This window comes from Oreochromis niloticus, linkage group LG12 (assembly GCF_001858045.2).
Source record: "Oreochromis niloticus isolate F11D_XX linkage group LG12, O_niloticus_UMD_NMBU, whole genome shotgun sequence".
NCBI lineage: Eukaryota > Metazoa > Chordata > Actinopteri > Cichliformes > Cichlidae > Oreochromis > Oreochromis niloticus.
This window is the reverse complement of record NC_031977.2, coordinates 22,297,076-22,311,996: the sequence shown is the minus strand read 5'-3', so window position 1 is coordinate 22,311,996 and position 14,921 is coordinate 22,297,076. Positions and strand designations below refer to the sequence as shown.

The 14,921-nt window shown below is 41.2% G+C and overlaps 1 protein-coding gene across 6 annotated transcripts in view; it reads left to right on the top strand.

Annotated features, from left to right (window-relative positions):
• Window positions 1-14,921, top strand: part of pde4d (phosphodiesterase 4D, cAMP-specific) — a 198,525-nt gene that overhangs the window by 157,236 nt on the left and 26,368 nt on the right. The window contains exon 1 of one of the 6 annotated variants that reach the window (XM_005452112.4): window positions 4,394-4,607. The exons of 4 other annotated variants lie outside the window; for them this stretch is intronic. In XM_005452112.4, the coding sequence (XP_005452169.1) occupies window positions 4,486-4,607 (122 nt within the window). In that variant the 5' untranslated portion in view covers window positions 4,394-4,485. Of the gene's footprint in view, window positions 1-4,393; window positions 4,608-7,960; window positions 8,486-14,921 lie in introns of those variants that run through there. One more of the 6 variants, XM_005452115.4, reaches the window with a different exon arrangement.

Here is a 14,921-nt window from a genome sequence, read left to right as displayed (position 1 = left end):
CTGACACTTCATTTAGAACTACCATCTTAAAGCAAGTGGCAGTTCATCCAAGTGTTAGTACCCTAACCTTTCAGGACAATATACGTTACCCATAAGATCAGCTTCCAAAAAGATAAAGATTGGGCTAGTTTAAGAGCAGCGTGCATTCATAGCAAGACAATACATTTTCGGGGTGTCTACACTAACTGTTATCGTGTGCATTAGACATTGTTCATTGCACGTTGTCTTTTGTTTATTTGCAAAAGTCAAAACATGTATTGCAAAACTGCAACATTGCGAAACACGATATGATGGTAATGTTGCGATGGTGGTGTCAAAACCTGTATACCACCCACCCCTGCCTGAAGGAAGAGTAGTATTTGTTGTCCTTGCAGGTGTTAAATGTATAAATTTGCCTGTTTCAGATATAGTTTGGACGCTGAGACACAAATTAGTCAGTCTACATGAAATCATAAGAAAAGACCTTCTGATATCCCCCTCCATCATGATGATGTTGACCATGTAAAGCATTCAAAATTTGGTTTTTTATAAACTAAACCGTGAACAAAAAAATGAAATTGGCAGATTCAGGAGGAATGAGTGTTAGTGGTTACTTGAAGCCATTTATGATTCTGGTCCGCCAACTTTCTGATGTGACTCTGAGAGCTGTGCTGACACAAGTGTTTTTATGCCTCTGAGACAAAATCCTTCATGCTGGTCTCAGTACACGGTTCTCACATTCATAATGTCCGGCTTCGCTTCAGCTTTAACACATCACGACATCTCTCTCTCGCCACTCGCGCTCTCAGTACTGCATGCAGCAGAATGCATCTGCACTTACAGAGAGCACATTGCACAGCATAACTAAGAGCTTTTGTTGGTCTTATCTTAAGCAGTCACGCTTCTCCAGCCTTTTATTTCTCCCTCCGGTCTGCGCTGCATGTGCTTTCTATTCTCCTCTGTACTCTGGTGAGTTTCTGACCTAAACAATAGGTGAGAAAGCTTAAATCCTCCCCAGCCTGTGACTCAGCTGGACATATAAATAGATCACAGGTAACTCATGCATGGCGGCTGTCACACACATTAGGTGGCTGCTGTTTAGAACGAACTTCTTGGCAATAGACGTCCTTTCCCTGAGTGGACCTTAACAGGTAAAATATTAACTCTCCTAAATGGTCTCACTGGCTTGACCCTGTCAATTCTCCTTTTCTCATTACACACTCTGCCACCGTGTCCTTAGCAACTGATGCCTGATTGGCTGCGAGGACCTACCTGTCCCTTTTGAATTCTGCCAGGTCACCATAGCAACCACATTATAAACATGAATCTAGCAGGGGGACCGTGAAGGCAGGCGGGAAGAGTGAGTCGAGCTGAGGCGAAGGAATTGCTCCTTGACACACATGACAGCTGCTTTTAATGCGGCGTGACTGGCAGAGAGCTGCAAATACAGTACCGCCTGAAGCTCAATTACCATTCGTCTCTTAATCACATTACCTTTGGTGATTTATCTACTTGAAAACAAATATCCAATCACTCTAATCATATTCAGTTTTCTTGCAACGGCAGGTGCAGTTGCCATGGCCCTGAGCTGCATCAGTAGCTTTAATTCATAGTTACGACTCTCTTTTTCTTCTTATATCACACTACTGCCGTTCGGTTAGCTCAAATGGAGATGCTTTCTTCATTAGCACAGCTCCACAAACCTGGTGGGTAGAAAGCAAAAGCCCTTCTTCTCCTCTCGTTCCCTGTCCTTGTATATAGAAAAAGCTTGGCAACAGAGGGCCAACTAATAAAGCCCTTTCCCTTTCTTATGCCTATTCCTCACAGCCCATCTTAATAATTGTCTTCTGAGCGCATTAATAAGATTATCTTACTAATCTGCTGCCCTATAATCATTAAATCATTGAAGAAGCCATGAGTCAGAGAGCAGTGAGAAGAGTATCTTTGCTGTTGCCCAAACTCTAGCGATACTCACTAAAAAGGCAGAGCTGTGAAGAAATAGTAGTTGCACAAGATAACAAAATATTACAAAAACTGCAAGGTACTGCATACTAGTCAGTGTTTTTTTGCTTTCTGGATCTCATTGGAAGATTGAAACAGCAGCCAATTAAGTGTAAATCAGTCCAGGCAATGAGAAAAAATGTTTATAATGGTACTACTCAGTTTTGTGAAGTCTAAAGCCTGAGTTTTTTTGCCACATTATTTGAAACTTTTGCCTTGTTTAACATGAGAATACACCTTTTCAGCGGTATTTATGACATGAAATGAAAGAAACGAATAATAATTTTAGTGACTTGATGTCATACAGTGTGTCCTGCGGATTGCTTAATGCTTCTGTTTCTGTCCTCCCTCTGCCTCCTTCCCTCTCCCACTCCCAGGCTGCATTGTCCCTGCCAGTCATGAGAGGACGCAGTAAATCAAAGCCCTCCTTGTCTCTCTGGCACACAGCCAGTTTGTTAGCCATGTACTGTATTCACCTTTGTACTAACCTGTAGAGCTCTGCAACCCTGTCACCTGGCCCCGTCATTGATTACACTATTCAGCTTTTCCCTCCACTGTTTTCTTTTCACTTTTCTTCTTCTGTGGCTCTGCGATATTTTTTTTTCCACCCTCTTTCCAGAGTTTAGTCACAGCACAGTCACGGTGATTAAATCCCTTTAAGTATGATTTACAGTGTACTGTTGAAAACAATTTGTATAACACACACCTTTGGTTTGAAAAGGTGTTGCAGCTTGCATGTAGCGTTCAGATACAGTAGTTCCAGTTTTATAGCTCTGAGCCTCAGGGACACTGAGTGACGACAGTCAAACCGTCACCTGGCGCTCTGTCACAGCATGTCGCTGGCACTGATGGTGTGTGGCTGACTAGGCAGCTAAGCAAACATACGCTTGTGTTACAGGTTGTGTTTGTGAGAATACACAAGAGATGTAGAGGTTTGTATCACGTTGGTGTAATGACCCGTGTGTGTTTTATGTCTGTATATGTTGTGGCGTGTGTATTTATAATACTTGCAGTCAGACAGCGTTGTGTAGGTGTGTGTATGTCTGTGTAGGTGTGCTCATATGGTGCCGGCTCAGTACGAGTGAAGAAGCCTGTTGTGTCTGTCATCGCGTCTGTGACTTTGACAGCCTCCTTGTCCACCCAGGAGCTGTTGTCACATGCTGGCTGCTTTTGTCAGAGCTGAGCTGAAGCTGCAACCCCACAGAGGTTTACCGCTCTGTGGGTTTGGGCTGCTTTGTGTTTGCCTTCTTTACCCACCTGTGCATACATTTTCCCTGCAGAGCAGACTGCCCCCTGCTGGCAGCTAAGTAACAAAACACTCCAGTGATTTAGAGCTCTTTGTCTTTATAGCAGCGAAGTATCCGAAAATTATATAACATAATAAATGATAGTTGTCTCTTTTAAAGGCCATGAATCTCCTTGCTTAGTGGATCCCATTCCAGTCGCAGCTCTAATCATGACACCTTATCTTGCAAAACCACCCGTAAGCTTCATTTGAAATAAAATTGAAATAAAATAATAAACATGTCTTTCCATAATTCGTTTACAAGTGTTCTGGCTCAAACTTAAGTTACTACTGTACATTTTACATGTGTTATTTTGTAATATAGTGTAAGGCATGTTTTGTGCTGCTCTGCTGCCATCAACAGGTAAAATATAGGAACTACCAGGGTGAAACGTAGTTCCTATATGGGATGAGGTACTTTACTTCTTTTGTTGCTGTTATTTTTCATGTCATCATATTATGTGTAAATGTGCATTGCACAGTCATAGTTGTGCTCCCCCCCCTAAAAAAAATTGAATTCAAAAGCTACTGTTTGCCTTTGTGCTAACTAGCATCTGGTTTAACATATATTAAAGTATATTATAGCAACGTTATAAACAACCTTCCTCCTGTTTTGTGTAATGCTTACTTGGAATACTTGGAAAGTATTATTTTACACATCGTGTGAGCTAGTGTGAGCTAATTTCATAGCCCATAATAAGTGGCTTAAGAACTCTTAAAAAACTGAGAGAGAGTTTAACATTAAAACACTCATTAGAAGCTGGTTGTTTTATTTTTCCTCTATTTCCAAAATGGATTGGTTAAATGCATGCAAGCCAGTGTGCAATTATAACACCCAGTTTCTTGCACATTTTTAAAAATCTTCTAGTGGTTTGCATGCAGAAGAAATCAACATGGAAGAAACAAATTCAAGCATTGCTTTGCTCAATTTCATTTTCTGAAAGAAAAGCTTCATTAGCTCGCTCTTCCTCATGTGCGTCTCCCCTTCCTCAGTCTCCATATTTCTCCATCCTTTCCTCTTTTCAAGTCAAACCCATACTGAGCCCTCTGCTCGCCTCTCCTCCCCTCTTCATCTGCCTATCTCTCCTCACACACTCCTCCCTCCTTCCTTTCGAGATAGCTTTATCAGGCGTGCCGCTCTGTCTCTTCTCCCTTTTTCTCTGTCCACATCTGTCTGTGACGTGAGTCTATGTTCATCACCGATTAAGAACCGCATCAAAATGAGTTTGCCAGTGAATTATCTGTCTTTGGAAAGGATAGCCCGGTACCGGCACGCCTGCTCCACCGGGTCGCCCTGTGCTACAAACAAGCCCATCGACATCAAACCTCGTGGCAGGAGAGGGTATGGCTCATCTTAGAAACTGAAACTATGTCGCGGAGGGTATGCCAGAGAAGGGACCTAATAAACTCATTTTTTTCATCTGCATGTTTTGAGTTGTTGGATATTCAATGTATTCTGCTTTTTTTTCTCTCTTTTACTTTTTCTTTTCTTTTGTGTGTCGAAATTATGGAGTAAATAAGAAAATAAGAAGTGGTAAGAGAAGGGAGATTTAGTGACTCTCTAGGGTAGTTAAGCTTCAGAGTAATTTCTCTTTATTGCTTTGTGTGTATATTGAGACTATGTTATGTGCATGTGTTTTAATTTGTGTTTGTACTACTTCTATAAATGTACACAAAGTCTGTGTGTTCTCTGTTATCAGAGCATTAACTGATAAATAGTTTCACCTGGACAACACAGACCTGGAGCAGTGTTCACACCCAAGTGTTGTGTAAATGGTCGTTGCTTGGTGGCTGCTTGTGTTGTTAGAGTTTAGTTCTGCTTTTTTTTTTCTTGGCTCTGCTAAACCTTTAGTGCTGGCCTGAATTGTGTGTGTGTGCATTTTTGCGTGTCATTGCATCTCCATGAGGAAAAATGTCTTCTGCTTTTACAAAACATGGTTGCGAGCAAGGTAAATGAAAAATATGCAGGTCCAATCAAGCCATTACGGAAAGCTTCAAGTCCTTCTGCAGGACAGGTCCCTTCACTAACTAGACCCGAGCGTAAGCCAGTCGTTGGAGCACTCTGTCCATTAAAGCTCACACAGAACTGTTAGGACCTTGTTAGGCCAATTTTCCAGCTGCATCTCTCTGACAAACATGTATTGCACAAACCCCTGAAACTAAATGTGCTCATCAACCTGTGTGTGTGTGTGCGCGCGCCTCTCTAGCATTTAAATATTAAGCAACAGTAATAGCTGGTGGTGACTGTAAACATATAGATATGGATGGAGCCCTGTCAATACTGTGACCTGCCATCTGTGCTTCACTCCCTTAGTTAAGTGCTATTTATGTCAGCATTGGCTCGGTGTGTTTGTCGGCACCATATACTGAACACCGTCCATGAGAGAGGCTCTTTTTAAAAAAAAAGAGAGAGCGAGAGAAGAAGAAGTCAATAATGCTGTCAATTAATGAGGTTGCCTCATCCATGTTACTGGTTTCATAAGAGGAATATACACATTTCAACACTAGGTGGCATTAGTGTTTCTCTGAGTTGCATTGAATTGCAGAGTCTGCTATGCAGTTGGTTTAAAGCCAGTAATTTAATGTGCTTATTAGATAGTAGTTAAAGTATATACAGTATATTCTGAAAATGTATGTATACATGTTATAGTAATTGGTTATGCATGTGTTATACATAGCTTACTTATCTCTTAAACAAGTGCTAATAGCAAATAAAATGTAAAAATCCCCCAAGGGTACAAGAGTACAGCAAGTAAGACCCTCACTTCACGCATATGTAAACCACCCACTCCCTCCTCAAACGACCACACCCCACTCTCTTCTTAAGCAGGATAATTTGGTTCTTGATCTTTGTGTCTTGCACCTCTGCGCCCCGGGGATAACAGCTTAGTATAGACTAAATACTCACTATGTGTAAATATGTGTTCGTGTGAATGGATGCGTTTGCTTGTGGGTTACATTTTTATTCACAAGAGACAGTAGGGAGGGGAGCCTGTATTGGTTATGGTCAGAGGGATTTGGGACTCGTGCGGTTTTAACGTAGAAGAGAAGCTGCCAGTTTTCTGAGGAAAGTCTTTTGTTGTTCTTTCTCTGACCACATGGAATGTGCAGACCGTGGTAATAGGATTAGTTTCACCACTTTGGCCATTTTATAAAGTACATCATTCTGCCATGCTACACTGAAAGCTTTAGATGTGCCTATTACAATTACTTGTGAATCACATGACCACATTTTTTAACTGTATAAAAAACTGCCAACCCTTAAAGGCACTGCTTATAGAGGCAGAGGCACCGAGATATCCATCAGAGTGAAAGCTCTCAAAGTGTTCATTTTTGGTCTCCCATGAAATTTTAAGTGGATAGTATGTAAACCTAAACACAGGGCCTCAGCATGTGATTTAAGACAAGCAGGCTAGTGCTTAGTAACTGTGCACATATACGTTTTTAGTGGGAATTAATTTGTTACATGTATACATGTACGGTTAGTGGACCATGTCAATACTGTGACACTTTCACTTTCCTCAGGTCCTCATGGTTCTTCCCTCCTGTGCATTGGAAGCAGATCCTTTTTATATAAACTCTCTATTGTATTGAATTGTATATCTAAGTCCTTTTTCTGGTGCTTTTTATCTCTTGCTCTATTTCCACGTTTGCACAAAAGACGAGGATAACTCAACTGATGTCACTCGCACTGCGGGGGACAAAGAAAATCTTCTCGGCGCTTTCAAAATAAAAGTGCTCAAATAATGTTTTTTCCCTTTGATCCCAAATTTAGAGCATTTTTGATTAAAATTAAATTAAATAAGATAAAAAAATTTTAAATCAGACTCTCAATAAATGCAGCATACTTGCATCTGAATATTCCCTGTGTTGTCTGCTGGAAGGTGCCATATTTCTTTTGGGATCACATGCTGCAGATGCTGAATGACTGGTGTGACAGACAGCTGTCTGTTTGAGTCTGGTAGAACCAGTTGAGCTTCTTATATATGTATCTTGAGTGTGAGTGCTGAAATGAGATCACTTAATGTTAAAAGATTTAAGGTAATAGTGGAAAAAAATGTATTTTCCTGAATACAACAAGGCAGCTTCATAAAGGGAGTCACACTTTATCTTGTTGCCATTTTTAGAGGTTTAGAGGTGAATAAGTAAATTTTAATATTTATTTATATATATATATATATATAAACCCAATTTTATCTCTTAATTACTTAATTATTACAACATTTGGCTTTATTTTTGTAGCGTTTGAACAGGCAAGTGACAAGTTACTTCATTACTCCAGAAATATTATTACACCCATTGTTAGATGCCATTACATATCTTAGCAGTTTATTCCCTCAGTGTTTGCTCTCAATTTGAGTGATGAGTCTTCACAGCAGTATATTTTTAACACCTGTTTAGTGTGGTTGTACCTTTCTGTATCAGACTATTGACCAGTGGCATTCATAGCTGCTGGTTTCAGATTACTGTGATAGCAGAGTGATTGACACTTGAGACTATTGTTTGAATTGCCTGGGGATACAAGCCCCGCCCTTTAAAGAATTACTACTACCAAAACAACTCCTCCCACCCAGGACATAGCCCATAGCCACTGCTCAGGGAAGCAGACAGAGTGGGGAGTCATGTAACTCTTTGACAGGGACACATATAAAAGACAGAGCAAGGGAGACAGAGGTAAGGGGCGGGAGGGGGGGGGAGAAACGTAGGATTAGGAGGAGATCTTATTTCAATCAGTCAGGGGGGGAAAAAAAGAGTGAAAAAGAGTAACAGAGCGAGTGCATGGCTGGATTAGGAAAGTGGAAGATCACATGCTGATCTGGCAAGAAAGATAAGAGCAATTGAGTGAGAGGGAGAGGGAGAGCAGGGTAACAAGCCGCCTACTTTCAAATGATCTGAGCTCGACGAGGAGCAGCGGCGTGGTATTGTGCCGGGACGGAGGTTTTGCTGTTGAACAGCTCGGCAGACCTAACCACTCCACCGGACTGTGGGAAGCGAGCTCTCTCTGGATCTCTTCAGACCAGAGAGGACTTTAGGAGCACAGCGGAGGCTGGCCAGTGGGCTCCAGGTGGCCCAGAGGGAGGGTGTGTGTTTGGTTCTATGTGCATGTGGACTGCGCATATGTTTTGTGTTTGGATGTGGAAAGAAAAGCGGGACCATGAGTATCATTCTTAAGCCACGGTCACGCTCCACCAGCTCATTGAAGAACACAGAGGGAATATGGTAAATAGACCAGAAACTTTTTCCCTTTTGGCTGCATTTCCACGTTAATCCTGCTGCATGTGTTTGTGTGTTTTTTGTGGTTTGTGTGTGTGTGTAGGTGTGTGTATTGCTCTATTGTTCTCCATCTGCCTGTTTGTTTCTGTCGCAAATATTTTTTGCTCTTCCTTGCTGGAACAGTCAAAAATCCTTCCTTTCATTTTTTTGTCAGTGATGCTTTACTGTGTGGTGTGTAGCATCATTCCTCTCCAATCAAAACTTCTCCCATATGTCAGTTACGTGTTTCAGGGACAGTTTTCTGTGGCTTCCTCTGAGATCATGAACCTTGCTTAGTGCTAGACTGCATCAGACTACTTCATTGACATGAGTCTGGCTCGAAGTGATCCCAGAGTCTTACCCTGAGTATGCTCTTCCCAACTCTCATCTATTCAGCCGAGGAGATTATTTAAAACACAAGACAGCAAAGGAATCATTCATCGAGGATCGTGTCATGTTTCACCATGCGCTCTCATGTATGCACATGGCTCCCATTAAAATCAGGATGCAGAATGCAGTGCCAGAAGCGCAACTTGTCCTGGCGTCCCCGGCTTGTCTCCTTCCCCCTCCTGCCTGAGCTTGTCTTTGCCTGTTAGCATTCATGTCTGTATAAGAAACTGCCCCGTGGCTTGAGCTTTGGCAGTTAAAATTCACTTTTTTCACATGGATAATGGATCAGAACAACCTTAGACAAGTGTATAATGTGCTGAAATGTCAGAGGTGATGGCGGGGCTTGTGTGGCCCAGCAGCATGTGTTTTAAACCTGACGGACCTCGCATCAGTCTTCTCACACTGGTATATTTTAAACTGCTCTACAACCTCCCCAGCAGGAAAATAAGGCTCAAATGAAGTGAAGACATGCAGCAGTAATTAGGTCTTCCACTGCACTAGTTTCTCCAAATAGTCCTCATAACAGTCATTACTGTACCTGATACGGTTTGAGAGGGTGTAAAACTCACAGTGTGGCCGTGCATAAAACTGACACTGGTGCTAGTGGTGACTGCAGCATGTAGCTTTCTCTCAATAAAGCCGAGAATCTGGCAGTGCTAGGTTTGTATGAGCCATCTTTTTGAACAACTACCAAAAGCAGCACTCAGCTGGACGAAGCATGCCGCCTCCTCAGTCTGTCCTGCCCTCCTCTCTTCTGTTATTTACTGTTATATGAAGGGTTCTTTCACTAATTCACAGCACTGCTTCTCTTTCATGGTTGTTATTGCTACACTTAGAAGGCAAACATAGATTTGTGACTAATAATGGCACTTTAAATATCTGAATTGTAGGTCTGGATCGTTAGCGTTGTTTCAAGTTACGGGTGACTGTAGGCTTTTTTTAGCTATATGGTTATGGCGACAGAGTGTGTGTCTGTATGCTCGATTGAATGCTCATGTGATTGCGTGTGTGAGTCTGTATAACACTGTTCTGCGGCCTGGATGTGCGATCTGTCCCCTGACCTGAACAAACTCAAACAGACCCCTCTCCACCCAACCTTGCAAATGCAGGTTTGTGTACATGGACTTTTGGTATCCATCAGAGTGTTAGCTCAGTAAACATGGCTTGAGTTTTGGAGGTGATGGATAAGGAAATGGGAAGGATCGGATGTTTGTGATATCTGGTTAACTTCATACCTGAAGAAGCGTTTTTTTTCCCTTTCCCACCCACTTTATAATCATCAGTAATATCCGGTGTGATCCGATAAAGAATGATAGAGCAGGAAATGTGTGATTTTAAACTCGAGCGTTTGCATCTGGCCTTTGTCAGTCCCCCGTTGAGCATTTCAGGCAGGCAGTAAATGCTGAAGGTTACATGTCTGGCCTCTCATAGGGCCTGAAAATGTACAAGTTATCTAACATTTTTCCCAGGTTTGACCTTTAGCAAGCCAGTCCTAAGATGATGCATTAGACTAAAAATAGGTCTATATTTAAGTGGAGCTCAATGTATGTAGGAGCAGAGCTGTGTTGCTTTGCTTTGAAATATGTGAACCGAGATGACGCAGCATTGCCATGGTGACCTCCGTCTTTGTCGGTCTCTCATGATTGACTGAGTTTTCTGAATGGTGCAGAGAGTGTGCGCTAAGGTAGTGTCACAACTTAAAGTGAAGGATTGGCATTATTGTATTTGACAGGGCAAGAAAAACCAGATGGAAGAAGGGGGAAAACAAGAGACTGCAAAAAGCTGGGAATTAAATTCACACAACATAAAGCTTTACTGAAAACAAGGACATTACGATTTGTTTTCTTCTATGTTAGAGTTACACTTAAATAAACTGCTATATAAGATGTTACCATCACTAAAATTCACTAGTCAATGACACAGTGAATTTCAGTGATGATTTTAAATTCCAAAGACAGATTTTTGAGGCATTTGCCAACTGATGGGTGCTAATTTCATGTAATGTGTGTGTATTTGCAAAGCTGCTTGTGCCAATGAATGTGTGACAGTGAAGGGGTGTGCATGAGTACGGGGCAGATAGACGACGAGTGTCTTGGTTATCAGCGAGTGGTCTGCCACTTATCAGCCTGACCTAATGCCTTTAGGGTTTTGGCCTCCTCATAGTCTGTTTTTTCAGTTACTCCTGTTGTTGTTGTTGTTGTTGTTTTTTAATGTAGTCTGAAAGTAACCTTTGCTGTCATTTTTAATAAAGATGACAGAGAAAGTGCTGAGCATTACCATGGTACAGTATTTTGGCCAGGTCTCTTAGTATAAAAGCGGAACAGCAGACGTGAGGGAGCCATTCTCCCGTTATTAGGTTCACCATTGTGTTTATAAGCCTGTGCAGAGAAGAAGGTTGAGCCCCAGATGCACACACAGCTAAATTTCTTTCTTTTAGAGTCGGAGTCGTTTCACTGAATTTCCTTTTTGTAGACTCATCACAACTTCGTCTTAGAAGTATCATAACACTGTGACACAATAAATGCGTGTTCACCGGTCAGAAATTTGCTACTCTGAGGAGTATGTTCTTTAAAAATGTTAGCGAGTTGCTACAGCAACAATAGCTAGTTATAAGCTAACATTATACCAGCTAACATTAGGTTCAAGTGTCCAAAACAATCAAACTTTCCTTCTGATAAAGAATTTAATTATATTCTCACATCATGTTTCTTTGCTAATTATTCAAGACTGAAAACTTCTATGTTCATATGCTGATTTTTATGTTTCAACACTTTGACAGTGTCATCTTTGCCTCAAGATGGGACTTCACTAATCCGCGGGTGATGTCTCTGTGGTTACATCCAACTTTTGTAGACAGTTTTTTAATATTATTTTATAATAGTTTCAGTTTACTAAAACATACAATATCAGTACCAAAACAGCTCTTTTTGTACTTCAGAATGAAGAATTTAGACATAATTTTAAAACCTCAAAAAAATTGTTGCTTTTATTTTAAGTATGCAAAATAGTCAAGTCACTGTTTTTAGTTTGGAAACAGAACAGCCACTGTCTAGCATTAAATACCAGTTAAAACATCAAATTTAGTGCTTGAAACAATCCTCATTGGATTGATTTAAAAAGCTCTGTACTGTACTGTACTTGCATTACATACAGTGTTACCTTTAACAACTAACTATTCAAAAAGTTTGCATTCATAGAAACTAAAATCAAGCCAGGTGCACACGTACTACCCAACAACATGGTCATGTTCCAAGACAGGTTCTAAACTATCATAATGTTAGTTTCAGACATATGCTACTTTTTTTTATCAGAGCACATTGTGTTTAGCCTGTGTGTTTTTCAGTGGTGAAAAATCACAAAATAAACGCGTACGGTTAGGACTGATGATACCATCAAGCAGAGGTGTTGGCTCTGCAGTATCTCCAGCAAACAAACATAGCTTTTCTGTTATTCAACATATGCCTGCAACAAATGTGTCATCCGTGCCCACTCTTCCATCTGTGGATGTTACAGTTCTGTGGGTTTTTTTTCTTCTTATCTTAAGTCATGGGTGGTTGTTTTGCATTTAGAGCAGGGCCAGGTTTACCACACACTTCAGGATCACGTACCTCACACCTACAAACATGCAAGGGATCACAATCCTCTTAAATACATACATATTTGAATGCTTATACACGCGCAGTTCTTTCCTTGTCCAACTCTGCTGCCTGCTCCCCTCTGTGCCCTCGGCTTTCTAAAATAAATCCAGTGTCATCTTTCCTCTGTCTGCTTCAACACATCTCTGTTCTAATCCGCACAACTGCACACTTTCCACACTTTCCACATTTAAATATGCATCAATTTGATTATTTATATATTTTTTAAAAATGATCCCTTTCACTTTTTTTCAGTTTATGAGATCTTTTTAGACACTGTGCATAAACTCAAAGGAAAACATTGTGTCTCCATTACGTATTGTGTGTCTGGTACTGGTGCAGATTTTCTTGTCCAACAGCTCTGAATGACTGTTGGAAAAACAGAGCCTCACTATCTGCAACTCGGCTTATTATTTGTCAAAGACACTTGTGCACTGACCTCTTTCTCCAGTGCATCTCCCCGCAGCTCTGTCACGTCATCTCCCGTGGTGTTTGTAATTGCTCAAGTGACCCAGGGCTAAAAATGAATGAGTCAGTGATCTATGCCATTTAGAGTGTGTGCGGGAGACGGACAGACAGAATGGGAGAACTGACGGAGACAAAAATGATGGAGAGCCAGACACAAAAAGAGAGGGGATAAAAGAGCCGTGCAGTGTCCTTAGGCATGTATGTGACCCAGCCACGTCCTGCAGTAGAAAGTCACAGCAGCCACTATTCATCTATCTCAGTGCACTTAAAGTTTCTTATTTTTAAATGGACCACTGCTTTGCTACAGTAAATTTGAAAGGTTTTTGGCAACAATCCACCCTTCCTTTTTTTCCCATGCAACCCAAACTCAAGCATGAAACTCCACTCCTGTGAAAAACTTTGCTCCAAATCTTCATGTATGCTCTTGTAGCTGCGCACTGTTGATGCCACACACTCTTTAGGATACTTTTATCTTAGCATGTGTGTCCTCTTCTCCTTTTTCTCAGTGAATCATTTTCTCACACAGGCCTGATGTTGAGCTTTAAGTGTAATAGAGAGACACTGCCATTCATTCCTGTTCTCCAAAATATAGACTTCTTGCAAATTGTTTGCAAAATATTTCCTTCTGACTGAAAGTATTTGATATAAATTAATAGGTTCATCATGGAAAAGGGTATTTAATGAAGTTTGTGTTATAAATTTGTGTATAACTACAGCTATTTGCCATTTTAGCCCCAATTGACAAAGCTATTCCAAGGAACCTTTCTGACCATGTGCAAAAAAGGAAAGGCCTGTGCAAAACTAGCCTGGACTCTTATTATCTATTCTTCTCTCCCTTATTTTTTCCAAGACAAAATAGTGAGGCGACCTTCAACTTTTCAATGTGGAACAAGACAAGTGTTATCCTTATGATGTTCAGCAGATGGGATGTCTGGAACTCTATTAAAGAGCTTTCTGTCATCAATCTAGTGCTTGCAGATCAGATGTTTATTTCCTTGCCTATTATATATATCTCAGTCCTGGATCACTCCTTTTTGGGTAAACAGAGGTTTTCCATTCTCTTAAGCCCTGAGGTAACACAGGGTTTTTTCCCCCTGTTTTTTAAACAGTAATTCTCATGCATTTACTCGTGTGTTGTTGTTGATTGTCACAACATAGTCATAGTCATAGGGGTGTTGACGTTATTCTGTTTTCCTGTTTTTCTGTTTTCTGCTTGCTGAACGCAGAAAAAAACTATATATTCCCACTATGATGTCACTGCCCGTTCAATACCCCACTAATTCAAGCACATAGATCCATTGTGTCATTCCTGAAGAGGGTGTGTCTGTGGAATGACACTGTACACATACCCTCGCATGCTGTGAGAGGGGTTACGTGTCTCTGGTTTGAGGCGCAAATGGGAGTAGACGGTGACGTCAAAGTAGGTGCGATAATGAATCGCTCGTTAAGCATATGCTGAGTTTTCTGTTTCAACACTTTCACGGTGTCATCTTTGTCCTGTTTGCACACATGAGCCGCACACCCATTAACACTTCACTACAGAGCAGCTGGAGAACGGACCGACTTGTGCAAGGAATGCCAACTTATCAGTCACTTGTGTGAGCATGTGTTTTCACACCTGCAGTGAGGAAAACAGATGGATTACCTGACGTGATAAAAGAGTGTGTGGAAAAGGGGGTTGTGTGTGTGAGTGAAGATAAAACTGGTTTAGAGTGACACACTTCTAAAAGAGGAGTACTTTGGGAAGGAGATGGGGGTGATATGCAAGCCAAGAGCTGCTATAAGAGTTTGAGTAGGCATGTGTTTGTATGTGTGTGTTTGTGTGTGTGTGAGAGAGAGAGATAGACATAGTCATGTACCATGACTGCAAACTACTTTGCAAGGTGACAAGGGCAATACCGTTGCCTTTT